This window comes from Channa argus, chromosome 20 (assembly GCF_033026475.1).
Source record: "Channa argus isolate prfri chromosome 20, Channa argus male v1.0, whole genome shotgun sequence".
NCBI lineage: Eukaryota > Metazoa > Chordata > Actinopteri > Anabantiformes > Channidae > Channa > Channa argus.
Genome location: NC_090216.1, coordinates 13,996,385 through 14,010,290, shown reverse-complemented (window position 1 = coordinate 14,010,290; position 13,906 = coordinate 13,996,385). Strand labels below are relative to the sequence as shown.

The window sequence follows — 13,906 nt, the reverse complement described above, 5'->3', positions numbered from 1 at the left end:
AAAGGCTTTTGAGTATTTAATTTATTGTCATTAGACTGAAAAAAGCCACTTTATCATTTTCTGTACATCATTTACTCTCACTGCTTCTTAATTGTGATGTTTTCATTATGAAGAGTACATCTTACAACATAACTTTGAATAAGAGGATGGAATTAAATACAAATAGCATACATGAGAGATTAAACAACATGTCCTACCACCAAAGTTTAAATTATGTGGCCCTTTGGACACAAACAAAATGGATCTTATTTTGTACACAGAAGGCAGTTGATGGTCACTGCCATGTATTTTCACCTGATTTATATCAATTTCTAAACTTGAATCTAGCAGGAAGAGCCACTGTGATGTTCAAACGTAAGCCTCCGCATTCTCAAGATGATATTTACAGGGAAAATTATTAAAACATTCCCACTTAGACAGAGAGACATACATCTTCTATAGTAAAGAGTCCACTGCTTGTCTGTCCTTATTTCACCTGTGCAGCAAGTGCTTGCTACCTTCTGTCTCCTCTTCAGCCCAGTACACTGTCATTAAAGGCAAGACACACTACAGCCTTCTGGTGGCCGCTGTATTCCCTCTTGATCTCCCCGGTCTCCACACACCACAGGCGAGCCAAGTTGTCTGAGGAAGCTGTGGACGGAAAGCACAACCTTAAATCCACCTCAACCTTAATATTCTTGCCAAAGTTTTTCTAAATACACAGAAGTTACTAAACATTTTACCCGCTAACTCTGAACGGTCCACAATGATGACAAATTTTTATATAGGGATATGGTGACTCAAAGAAGACCACAGATTTTACACAGATATACTCGTTTTATATAGAAATTTAATACAATACTAAAGGACCAGGGTCGATGGAAAGTGTAATGAAGTGAAAATAATGTAATTTACTATGATGTCATTGTACTTCTTTCTAAAGGCATCTTTGATGAGGGGAACAAGAAAACAGTCTTTATTCTGCTTCGCTAAGTCATCAAGTTGCAATGTTCTCTGCAATAGCTCATAATTTCAAATGTTAAGGGCAGCAAATGCAGAACCCCTTAAATGAATATGCATTACTGAAGGAGCAATTGCTATGTATATGAACACTGATTATAAGTTAAAAATTACGATGAACTTTGCATCATTATTTACATTATCATCATTTTACAGAACTACAATGTTTTTGCATTTTCCAGAACGATTGTTGGACAGTACAAGATTCACTGCTGCATCTGCTTTGAATAATTAATGGTCCTACTAAGTGGTATTCATGTGTATGCGTATTGACAATGTATTGTAGTGATTAACAACCATCAGCCTTGAGGCAGGACTTGTGTACTGACCAGTTACAATATACTGGGAGTCTCCCGAGAAGGCACAGTCCCACATCCAGCCTCTCGATGTCTCTCCGGGATTGTTGCTCTTGATGCTCAATTCAGTCATTAGTGAGAAATTGGACGTTCTCCAGATCTTACAGGTCTGATCTGCAGAGCAGGTGGCCAGTAATCTGGAGAAGATAACAAAATACAAAGTTCATTTCCCAAATTATATTTTTCAGAGCATCTCTCTTGAACATCCAATTTGGCAGACAAAGTAAAAATAAACAAATCCCCAGCTTTTAATGTCTCCATTTACAATTTATTATTTGTTATTAGATAAATAGAATAGATGAAGTAACACAGGTGAAGAGCACTCACGTTGAATCAGGGCTAAACTTGCAACGAAGGGAGTAGCGTTTGTGTGCAGGGATCTTGGTCTTGGGAATGAGCTGAGTCACTTCATCTCCAATGCCTCCTGCAAGATTCCACACATAACAGTTTCCCTGTTGAGGATAAGAGAAGGACCAAAGGAGGTTATTTGATTTGCATGAAACAACTTAATACTCAGTGTATAAACCACTGTTTATATACTGACTGAGCTGTTGACTGCAGCCATGTAACTGGCATCTGGGTCGATGTGAACTGAGTTGATTGACACATCTGGCTCAGGAATCAGCTGTTCATTGTGGTCGGTCTTGAGATCCCAGATATGAATCACTCCACTCTGGTCTCCCACAATCAACTCTGCCTGAAACACAGAGCACTGAACATTTAATGACAATTTAAGGCCATAGACACACACTGACTGATATGAGCATAAAAATGTGTTTCTGAGAACCAACATATCAATTTGGTACATATCCTCTAGAGGTATTGGAATTGTGAGGCTAATTAATTTGTTTTTCAGTACACTAAAATATTTGGGTTGAAATCACAAGATGGATGTCAGATACAAGTTCAAATTTCCGCTTTAATTTGATGTCATTTACACGTCCAGACAATAGCACATTTTGTAGGAGTCCTGTTTGCAGTAATTGCATCATGCCTATAAGTCACTGACATCACATCATCAATCGTTTTCTTCTTTTGATATGCTTTTCAAGGCTTTCAGAGCAGCCACATTTTGTTGTTTTGTGAGTGTTGTCCCTTTCTTCTTCAGTATTAGGTCCATGTCCAGTTGGGTTAAGTTCTCGTAATTGACTCCTTCCATTTCTTTGCTCTCAGTCATCAGTGTTTAGGATCACTGTTTGCTGCTTCTAATCATTTGTTTTATCCATTTCTCTGTACATTTGCAGACAGGTGTTTATGTACACCTATGACTACATTCTACTGCTACCATCATGAGCTGTATCATCAACAAAGATCAGGGAGTGAGCCTGTTCTGGAAGCACACATGGAGCCAAAACACTACCTCCAGAAGGGTTCAAAGATGAGCCTGTATAGTTTGAATAACAAGCAGATCTTTGCTCACTTTGGCTCTTTGTTAATCTTGGTCTTATCAGTCCATAAATCTTTGTTCTATACCTTTTGTGGCTCTTCTCTAAACCTGTAAATTCAAACTAGGCTTTCTGATTCTTACTGCTGATGAGGTGTTTGCATCTTGTGGTATGGTCGCTGTATTTTTGATTTTGTTGTTTTGAGGAGTTATTTCAAAGCTCTCACAATGCTTCTGTCAACAGCTGTTTTATTTCTTTGTTGACCTGTTCCCTTCTGTTTCTTTCTTTTTAAAAATGTTTCAAATTGTTGTGCTGGCTATATCCAATGTTTGTGCAATGCATTTGATAGTTTTCTTTGTTGAATATAACAAAGGCTGAATCTTTTTTTTTTGTCACCTTCACTTAGCTACACTATCCATTGACCTCAGTCTTTTTTCATTAAGTTATTGAGATTTTGAAACAAGAAACAACTGTGAGTCTCACATTCAAATACTTTTGGAAGAGCAAAAATATGGGTGACCTGATTCAAAGCTTGCTGTGATGTTCAAAACATTATCAATCAAATTAAAGCTGAAATTCGGATCTTACATCTGACATAAAGCTTTTTATTGTAAATACATATATGTCTTTAGTGTGCAACAAAAACAATTGAATAGCCTTTCTGTACTCTGTCATTGAATGAATCAGTGTGTTTTTATTTTCTCACCTGGTTGGGATGCAGGCACACGCAGTTGATTGGAGCGTTTACTTGAAAGATCCTCTGACACTGAAGATTTCTTGACCTTTGAGAAACAACAAAGATCACATTTAAAAAATTCTGGTTTATTATACACAGAGTGATCTGTTATAAGACAGTTAGCTTGCAGTCCAGTACCTCAGGTCCCATATGCGAGCCATACAGTCTTCTCCTCCTGTGTACATCCAGCGTCCATCTTCATGAAAGCCCACAGATGTGATGTTCTTGCTAACACCATCATAGTTGATCACTGGGTTGGGGTTGTTGGAGTTTAGGTCATACATGCGGATGTGCTGATAACCTAAAAGGTACAGAAACCTAATTTTAGCTATTAACTTAGTTATGCAGACCTGAAATTACAGTAAAATAAAGAAAGGGGAGAAGGACTAACCTGCGGCTGCAATCATACTCCTGTCAGGTGTGATCTCAAGTGAATTTACTTGCTGAGAAAAAAATGTTAAGAAAATCTTATTTCCTTGGAAGATTTTGCAGCTCATTTGCACTGTTTAAACGTAAGCTTACTAAAAAGCTGAGAGACACATTGTAGTTATGTCATGCTACACACAAATTGACAGACAGTTCACACCAGCTCTACATTATGGAATTTGTATTGCTTTTATTATGATATCTGTCATTAAAAAGATTATTTAAATGAATTGGAACTTTATTATTTTTTGCCAGTTACTATTTTACTATCATTTGATTGGGTCAAATGTCAAAACTAAAGCTAAGCATTAAGAATGTCCTGCTGTACCAAGGACAATAACAATAGCACCAGAGACACACAGTATTAATTTTCGGAACTTGACGGGCCCTTTTAGATTAACCTAATTGAGCATCTTATAACCAACATGCAGGTCTCCCAATTTCTTGGTTCCACAAATTATGTCCGATTAGAACGTGAGATGGCACTAGAAGTAAGCATAAGGAGTGGAGGAAATTGATTGACGTAGTCTGTGTCAGATTCTACGTCACATCACGGTGTATGTTGTCCAGAGTAATTAACAAAGGATACGGAGTCCTGGTGCTGGACTGTCCTGGTGCAGATCCCGCTGTGGGCCTGCCAGAAGCGGACAGTATGGTCGTACCCAGCCGTGGCCAGAATGACTGGGTCGCTGCCCACCGTTCCCTGGTTAACATTCATACTTGTCTTTGGTGTGTTACTGCTCAGAATGAAGCACGTGCGACTCTGTAGGTGATGAAGGAGAGACGCGGCCGTAATCTCCACACTGACGGTACATTTCAACATTAATAACAATTAAGACAACACTTAACGTTAGCACGGTAGCCTAGCTAACGTTATCTGCAGTTTAAAGTCTGTGCAATTCTGACAATTACCATTAGCTAACGTTTCTAAATTATTTCAATTGATTGTGAATGTGGGCTTTTTACTAAACATCCAGTTATTTATACCAATTTGTTAAACCTAACGTAAGAAATCTAGCAAGGTATCATTACCTTTAGTTGTTGACAAATCGGTACGTCCCTCGAATCCGTCCCCAGCAGCATACAGCGATGTTTTAGTTCCGTCTCATTAATTGAAGTGCCATCTACTGGCTTCTTTTATCAAAGAAAGGTAAAGTGGATAAAGGACTAAAATGTGATATGTCTTTACGGTGTAATTACAATATTCAGTTCAACTAATATTAAAATCAATATGAATTTAATTTCATAAGAATAGTTTTCATAAAACATTATTCACTGAACGTAAAAGGTATCATTATGACTTTATTGAAATTAAACATGGGACCAACATGGCTTATTTAGCCATAGTATATGACAGTAAATGTAACACTTTAACAATGACAGATTACTCAAGTTTTTGTGTGTCTGGTCTTATTAAATTCCATTTAACAGAATAAAGTTGATGGTTAGTTTTTAGTTGGTCTATTTAACACTTCAAAAAAGAACCAAAACACTCTTTAATAAATATATCAGATAAACAAGTTAAATAAATAAATAATGTAGAGAAGTCTGTCTGGAAAAAGCCTATATATTGTATGTAAAAAAAAAACTTGGTTGTTAAAACAGTGTGAACAAAACAGCAGGTAAAGCAGACAACAATGACAGCTTCCCTGCATGATCAGTGTTGAGTTTGTGACCACTGTCACTGCAGTAGGGCAGACATGTGCTGCTGAACATCTCCTGGGTCAGCCAGAGAACAGGCCAGAACTATTCCTTTGATCCCAGTCTTCATCTTAGTGGAAGGGAGGATCTACAACATAATATGAGATTAAAAGAAATATAAATATGTTTAATTACAGAGATTTTTTAATCTGTAGCTTATCAAGACAGTATTGAAGCAAAAATAATAACCCACCTTCACATATATTTTGCATCTCTCTAATAGAAATTTCCATTTCACTGCAGTTCGCTCATCATCAGTCAAACTTTTAAACTCCTCTGTCTGTCACAGATAAATGGAATAACTGTATATTTCAGCTGCGGCACAGGTACAAAACATTTATATAGTTAAATGAAAAGATGCAGCCAACAGCCACATTTTCAGATTTTCCAGACCTGTATAAAATTACTGCATAGAACTCCAAAACAGCTTAGTTGGAAACAAACAGAAAACATTTCCTGCCTGTTCCATGTGCATCTCTCTATTCCTCTTTTATGGTCTCTTATGTTAAAGAGAAGGTACTGCCACATTTACAATGAAGGCTGAATAATCTTCCCACTTTGAAGTTGTACTGACCGTGTAGCCAAGCATGTTCTCTGCCACTGGGCTTCTGAGGGTACAAGTATGCAGGGTGCCAGTATGGTCTGTGAAATCCACCAGCAGGTCAAAGCCTGTGGTGGCTGAGAAGAGTTGATCCCTCCCTGGACACAACTGGTTCACGCAGCTTTGTGCATCCTCAGTCACCTGGAACTTACACCTGGAGCTGAGACAGAAGACTGATCCAAGAACTGTGGTTTGACTTGAGTTTAAAGTGGCTAGCAGACTAACTATATGCACAGCTACATAATTTAACAACACTGTACATCTACCCTGCATTTACCACCGCATTTTGATAACTTTTGAAACAGAAGAGTCAAGATCAAGCTTGGAGATGAAGCTGTAGGTGATGCCAAAGAAAGGCTCGGGAGTGTCACGGGCCCTCTGCTTTAGCTGGATCACTGTGTACACATCGGTGATGGAATCCACTGCAGAGACAAAAACAGGAAAACGTATCCATTTTTGCAGCCTTTTCTGTTTGGCGAGAGGAGATGAGCAGTGTGTACAAGTTTTTTAATCAATAGCACAGGGGATTTGTTCACAAGATGTATTTACAGTAAGAACTTTTTACTTTCTAAAATAACCTGTATCAATGAAGTGCAATTACAGTGTATGATCTTAAGTGATGTATAGCCTTAAAAGAACCTTTTAAAAAAATTAAACAATGGCTGTGAGAAAAGCTGTATTAAAATCCAGTAAGACTTCTACTTACACTAACCCTGAAACTATCACAATGAGTGGAATTCTTCGCAACATCTACCTACCAGAAACATCGTCCGGTTTCTCATCTTGATCCCTAGCTCCAGACTCTGACACTTGTTTAGCATAGCTGAACAGCAGGCTGGCCTCCCTGGTGTCTGAGAGCAAATTAGGATTGACACTGAATTGGTTTCCTCTCTGAAAATATACTACTTGCACAGCAGGAAAATTCTATTTTTCCCCACATAGTAAGCCACAGCTGGTTGGTTCACATTTTAGAAAAGAAGTACAGTATTGTTACTGATTAATTGTACAATTGATGTTTATATCAGATTCAATGTTTTTGTAAGTGTCACTGTGAACATCTTACCAGGATTGACAGTGATAAGGGTTTTTGAGGTAACAGTTGCTGCCATGCCATTGCGAAAGCTGTCAAAGCTAATCTTTGCATCGGCTATGAAGAGCACTTTGAATCAAGAACAAACATTAAAAAGCAGTAAGATAACTTAATAATCGACACATTGTTAAATATCAAATATCCACCTCCATGTTTCTCTTCTGTACAATCTGTTGATGTGACATGACAGGCCTGAACAACAGTTAATTAATTATTTATTTTGTGGCTGAGAATGAGCAGCAGCTGTTAACCTACCCGACTCCCTGGGAATCAAAGTTTGCATGAGCTGAATGGCTTCTCTGTCCCAGCTGTTAGGAGTCAAACAGAGGTAATCGAGTTAATCAGGACAGAGCAAATTAAACACACATGTAGTTCAGTAAATAAATTGAAGGCTTCAGGTCATCAAAGTAAATTGGTGGTAGCCTAAAGATACACAGCAGTGATGCAAAGGGGCAATAAAATAGAATATGGCACAATAACAAAAGGAATCAATCTGTGTTTATTTTCCATATTACTAAAAGCTCAGCACCAGACAAGGGGGAAGGAAGAGACAGAGTCATCAAAGAGTTTCACTTCCAGTCTCTGTCCTTTGCGTCCGTCTGAAGTGGTGAACTGCTTGGGCTGTCCAATCTGAAAGTGTAAACAGAACCATCTTAGGTTCCTATCACAATATGGTCCCTTCATAAAAAATACACCAACATTAAGGGCAAAATCTGACCTCTTCCTGAACTCTGAACCATGTCTTTAGAGCTTTTATGGAGGTTGCTTTGCTCAAGGCAAGCAACAAGCATACCAGTGTATTACCACACAGACAAAACAGACCCAATCTATTCTACTGGGGAATTTATAAGATATGAATATGATTTAAGTAAATTTAGAAAACTTGCCATGTTTATCTTTTAAAGTTTTCTATATAAAAGACATATTTGCTTAGCATCTACAATGATTGTCAAGAACATTCCTTCAGGTCCTATCAGTTTTCTCATGGCAGACTCAGGTTTCATGACTTTTCCATGACTGATATTTAGCAGAAATGAGAGCAGCATCAATCTTTTCATCAAACTCAAGGTAAGAAGCAAATCAAGTGTAACTCTGAAAACACTGAATAAAAATGTTATTGTGAATTGTGAATAAAACTGTTATTGTTGTGTATTCAACAAAGAATTCTGGGAAATAAAGTACAAATCTCTAAAATAAGTGAAACACAACAAGACAGGTTCATGTGGCCACACCAAATTATTAAAGACACTCTAAAATAAACTCCTTCACTAATGTATTAAAACTTAAAGGTTTACAAAAGTAAACTGCTCAAAACTTAAAACTCCTTTTTAATAATGAATGACTTTGTTCTTTATGTGCCCTACCGTTTTTGCGGCAGCCAGTATATTTATTACTGAGCCATCCAGTCTCTGTCCATTGGCTACTATGTCTCCCAGAGAGTAGAAATCTCTGGAGTCCTTCACTGGCAGGTGGATAAGTGGCAGCAGTTTGTCTATGATGTCCATGTCAGCACATAAACACACCTGGGAATGAGCCTCCGTCACCAGCAGCCTGTAGAAGCTGAAACACCAGACACAGGCCTCTGAACCAGCGGGTCCTCTGACAACATCATCAGACAGTATGTAGTACTTTTTTGGAACATGTTACAACCTTCTAGAAACACTTCAGGTTAAACATTTTTTAAACAGTTGTATCAATTACCTTGGTGTTGTAGGACAAAATCTCTCCTCTTTCTCTGGGTCTTTGTGTGCAACCAAAGCATTTTCAATGGCAACTGAAAAATATATTTTGTGCATAATGTAATTATTTTACTAGAATAATTTTACTTTATTTGTATAATAATTATTATTGCAAGTAAAACAATGTATTAGAATAAATGAAGTATGTTAATTTATCAAAACAAAAAAAAGCTGCGTTGTCTCCAACAATTACCAGGACTGGACATGACTGGACCTTTATGTTTTTTATTTATATACTTCCTCACCACAGTCTCCTGTCCTGAAGCTGGTGGAAAGCCCGTTGATATATCTATCATTTCCCCAAGCTGAGACATTAATAAAGAAGTCAGGTGAGTCCCTAATAGTGAAACCAAAAGTGAATCGGTCTGTACCAATATCTGTAATTCAGACATACCGGTTTGGTTAGTGCTGCAGAACAGAGGAAATAAAGATAAAGCTTAGAGGAATGATGTTGATGTATCTATTCTCCACAAGAGGGAGGTGCTGTTTAAGACACTGAGGCCCAGCAGAGGCACAGTCATAAAAAAACTTACTTTTTCTGTCGGGAAAGCTTTTGACATCACTCTTCCAAATAATAATGCCTACCACTGTCTAAAAGCAAACAGAGACATCACTGGGTCAGTTCCTGCGATTTAAACTAATTCGGAAAAGTTTACAGCTACCACTGAAATGACTCCGTTCAAAACATGACACCAAGGGTCTAAAAAATGAAGTTGCTGTAATGTCCTGAAAACTGTTTAAACTCACCGGGTGAGAGAAATTGGGATGCAGCTCAGAGATGGCAATGTAAGACTGAGCAGCCATTTTGTTATTTCACACCCCAATGTAGTTCCTTTTTAAAACAATACATTTAAAGACCCTGTAAAATTATGTGGAGACATTTTTTTAACAGTTTTTAACACAATTTTAACAATAATTTTCTAACATAGCTAATAACGAACCGTGGCTTAAAATAAACAAAAAGTTGCATGTTAGTCAAGCTAAAACTGGCTAATATTAATGTTAGCTTCTAGTGAAATAAGGCTAATATTACCATCAACGGTGCATAATAACTTAGCTAACACGTTCACATATAATAATTTCAAATACAATTATTGAAATGTTTAAGTATTTACTCGTAGTATGATTAAAACAGCATAAAGTTGCATGTACTTATCATTTTTAACAGTTTTTCTTTACCTCTATTTACAAAGTCTTTCTCGTCAAAGATACTGCACGCGACAACCGGGGAACTCTCGTGTTGCCTTCAAATAACGTAGAAAATGTTCGATGTACGTACTGAAGACCTTAACTAAACAATTGTCTGTGTAATTGTCAGAGCAAAAAACAATCAAAACAAAAACACTCTAAAAAAGTCTTTAAAAAATTAATGTTTTAAAAGAAATAAAATTAATAACCTACATTGCTATCTTATTGAATTCAATCACTGTAAACACTGTCCTATATTTTCCATGTCTTTACTTTTCTAATAATTTAAAGGTATTTTAAGGTACATAAAGGTTATATGGCAAAGTGAGCATTACATTTATCATCAAACAGTTAAATAGGTAATACTAATACAACTTTCAAAACCTCTACAACCACAAGACAAATTAATAAATAAGGAAAATCACTTATAATATCCAATTTAAAATCATTTTGCACACTGTTCAAAAATATTGAAAGTTAAACCAACACTTTAAATCCTGCATATGCATATGTGCTACACCATCTGTAACCATTAGGCCATTTAACGACTACTTTTTAAAGTCATTATGGATTATAGGATAAATCTTTAACAGATCAGATTGTATTTTGGCCAGAGAGCACTGCTGCATGCAGACGTGAGTTGCACTTGGGGTCACCAGAAGTTATCAATAGAGACATGTTGGTAGAGTTAATGTGATGTTGCGTAGGATAAATATGTACTTTTAACTCCCATTTTAGGACAGTAAACATGTACTGTATACAGATGAGCAAACAGTTGCAGTTCACTGGTAGCTGTCAAATATACTCACAGGGACACACACACACAGTAGAAATTATATTTAAGAGACTATGAGTCATTTCTTATCCAACTCTCCACTGTGAAAAGCAGACTTTGATATTATGCTGATAAACCATCCCAGTCATCTTGCTCTCAGATGGCTTTGCTAAGATGAATTTGGCAGATTCCTGGTGTTGTGATAGCACAAAGCCGTATTTGATACGTTATACTATTTTACACCTAAGCAGGTACCATATCAATATATGTAACACACTGTAAACCCTCAGTTTCACATAGTTGTGTTGCTCTTCCACAGTGATTAATACTCATGGGCAGACTTTAGGATCAGATGTCTCCTCCCTATGACTAATGTTGATTTTCAGGCAGTAATACGTCTGTTGATGAGATTCTATGGTTCCTTTTTCTCTGAGGAAAACTTTGCAGTAGCAGCTGCAGTTGTCTTTATAACACAATAACAAAAAGCCAGTATAATTAGATTATTTCTGAGCAGACAGCCTGATGTGTAAGGTTCCATCAATGTATTGATGGGCATTGTATAATGTTGTATAATGTGAAACAGAAGTGATTTGATATCTTGAACATTTACCTACACAGAAAAATCGATTTGCTATTCGGACCAGTGGCTGACTGTTCAAATGAAACAAAATTTCAAATTCTAATTTCATTAGGCTTTTCTGACTTTAGTTTGTGAGTCCATTAATCAGAGCAGCACTGTAAAATATCAACAAATAAATCAAGTAAAACTTACTTTTGGTTCAATGATTTATTCATAATGTATTCATAGCTTCTTCTTAATCTGTTATCAATCATACTTTGATCCAATATTCAGTGGGTTCTTTTGAAGTGATTTTAATAACTTTACGATGTGTCTTTACGATCAACAGTCAAATAAGGTCTTGTTTGTTAGTTCTGATGGCATAAGTTAATTCAAAGCCAACTGGAAGTACCTGCAGGGTGCTGTACCCACAGAGCTGCAAACACAGTTACCACAGGAATGTGCTGTGATTGGATCCCCTCTCTGCCTCAGGTCGGCTCCCTGGAGGACTGACCACTCCTTGACTATTAATCTTTCATCTCACTCTGTGGTTGTGTGTATGTGCATGCATGTATGTGTGTGTGTGTGTGCGATTGAGACAATGTGACTATGTTTGTTGTGCCACGCGTGTCTCTGTCAACAGTCGGACAATGTTTTGTGTGTATGCATGCATGATGAACACAAGGCTATTCAAAGTGAAAAAAATTCAAAAGTATGGGACATATGGAAAACAAATTGAAAAATCACTGCACTGTGTGGTTGCAAGAATAAAATAGGTCTTTGGCTACGCAATTATACACTTTCAGGCTTGCATGGAGATATACTGGGGGTCTTCTGATTGTCTGATTGTTGCTGATTGTTCAAGGTAGGGAAATGTATTCTTGTGAATGCGATCCCTACGCCTTATCAAACATTGTGGTATTAAACTATACTATACCATTGATCCTTCTGTAGCAGCCATTTGACAATACATATTTTCTGATAATTCTTAATAAAGTATTTTGAAATTTTGTCATTGCTACTTTTAAATAAAAGATCTAAACATCTGCTCACTGGACCTCCATGATGGCAACAGACAGAGGATTTGGGGTTCAACTGCACACCCTGTGTAAAACATGAGAACAGAAGAGGAAGGAAGGACAGCAGTAACCCCTCAGAGACAACTCAACACTAAAACCACGTCTTTGTAGAGCCACACAGACTAAAGGGATGTGGTGGCGACATGTTTCCTTTTTTTCTTTGTTTAACAACAGCTGCACATTTTTTTATTTTGATTTTTTTTATCTGAAAGACCTTTTAATCAGAAAGTCTAAGAACTGGTTTGTTCTCCATAGACATATGTGATATACTGTATTAAACAAAATGTCATAATTGGATTTGCAGGAAGTAAGTAGACAAGTCGTAGTATTTAGAGAAGCCTGGTAAACCAAAGAGTATAAGTTCCCACACAAACATGCACATGTATGCATGTGGTTACACATGCAATGACAATAGGTCTATTGTTAAGGATAAAATAAGTTGTTTCATCGCACCAACTCCTGAAAGGGATATTTCTGTAAGGATTTATTGGAACCAGTCGTCATTATATTATTGAATCTGATCATTAAAACATATTCTTCTGTATGAGTACTGCATGGTGAGCAATATCTTGGCACTGCCAAAACATCTACATCCAAGTATAGCTTTGCAGTTGTTGGCAGCAGCGCGTGTAGTCTTTATTGGCCTCCAGAAGTGGAAGACATCCAAACTACGAGCATGTGTACACTGTAATTTCCCTGCCACCTGTGTGACTGACTGCACTGTAGTGGCTGTATTGCTGGGTCTGCTCACAGCTCCAGAATCCAGCCGGTGCTCAAGTAGAACAATGCTCTCTGTCTCCACATCCCCATGTGCAGTGATGTGGATGTATATGCCTGTGTGGAGGAAAACTTAAATGATATTAATAATGTGCTGCTGAAAAGCAGAATGAAGACGGCTGCCATCATTGTGCCACTATACACAGGTAATGAGAGGAAGGGTTGTGTTATGACTGTCGGTTTTATGTACTATTAGTTAATTTCTTCTTGTCTGGCAGGTCAAACCTATGACATGTAAGCTGGACGGAAACATTACATTGCCTGAAATAAAATGAAAACTAAATCACATTCAAAACATAGGTGAAATGAAAGAAAACCTCTTTTCAGTTCACACATGTGAAAGTCAACGTTATTTTGATTCAGATGTTTTGTGTGGGTTGTGTTCTGTAACCATCTACACAAAAAAGGTACACACCCTGCTCATGCATGTTTTCTATTCTCTTGCTGTCTAGTTTGCACGTTGCCTTAATCCTTGTTGGTAGCAAACTCATACAC

General features: G+C 37.3%; 2 protein-coding genes across 2 annotated transcripts; both read right to left on the bottom strand.

Moving 5' to 3' along the window:
- Nucleotides 1–3: 3 nt before the first annotated feature.
- mlst8 (MTOR associated protein, LST8 homolog (S. cerevisiae)) lies at nucleotides 4–5,042 on the bottom strand. The gene is made up of 9 exons (XM_067487514.1): nucleotides 4,935–5,042; nucleotides 4,492–4,665; nucleotides 3,868–3,919; nucleotides 3,615–3,777; nucleotides 3,447–3,522; nucleotides 1,900–2,052; nucleotides 1,683–1,807; nucleotides 1,329–1,492; nucleotides 4–630 (listed from the first exon to the last, which is right to left on the bottom strand). Exons 1-9 carry the CDS (start codon nucleotides 4,983–4,985, stop codon nucleotides 512–514), a joined length of 1,077 nt encoding a protein of 358 aa, XP_067343615.1. The 5' UTR covers nucleotides 4,986–5,042; the 3' UTR covers nucleotides 4–511.
- A 106-nt stretch (nucleotides 5,043–5,148) lies between these two features.
- On the bottom strand, nucleotides 5,149–9,895 carry meiob (meiosis specific with OB-fold). The gene is made up of 13 exons (XM_067487518.1): nucleotides 9,781–9,895; nucleotides 9,567–9,624; nucleotides 9,279–9,410; nucleotides 8,996–9,068; nucleotides 8,659–8,854; nucleotides 7,824–7,924; nucleotides 7,550–7,602; nucleotides 7,268–7,363; nucleotides 6,963–7,055; nucleotides 6,482–6,626; nucleotides 6,178–6,364; nucleotides 5,797–5,883; nucleotides 5,149–5,691 (listed from the first exon to the last, which is right to left on the bottom strand). Exons 1-13 carry the CDS (start codon nucleotides 9,835–9,837, stop codon nucleotides 5,584–5,586), a joined length of 1,386 nt encoding a protein of 461 aa, XP_067343619.1. The 5' UTR covers nucleotides 9,838–9,895; the 3' UTR covers nucleotides 5,149–5,583.
- Between the last annotated feature and the right edge of the window lie 4,011 nt (nucleotides 9,896–13,906).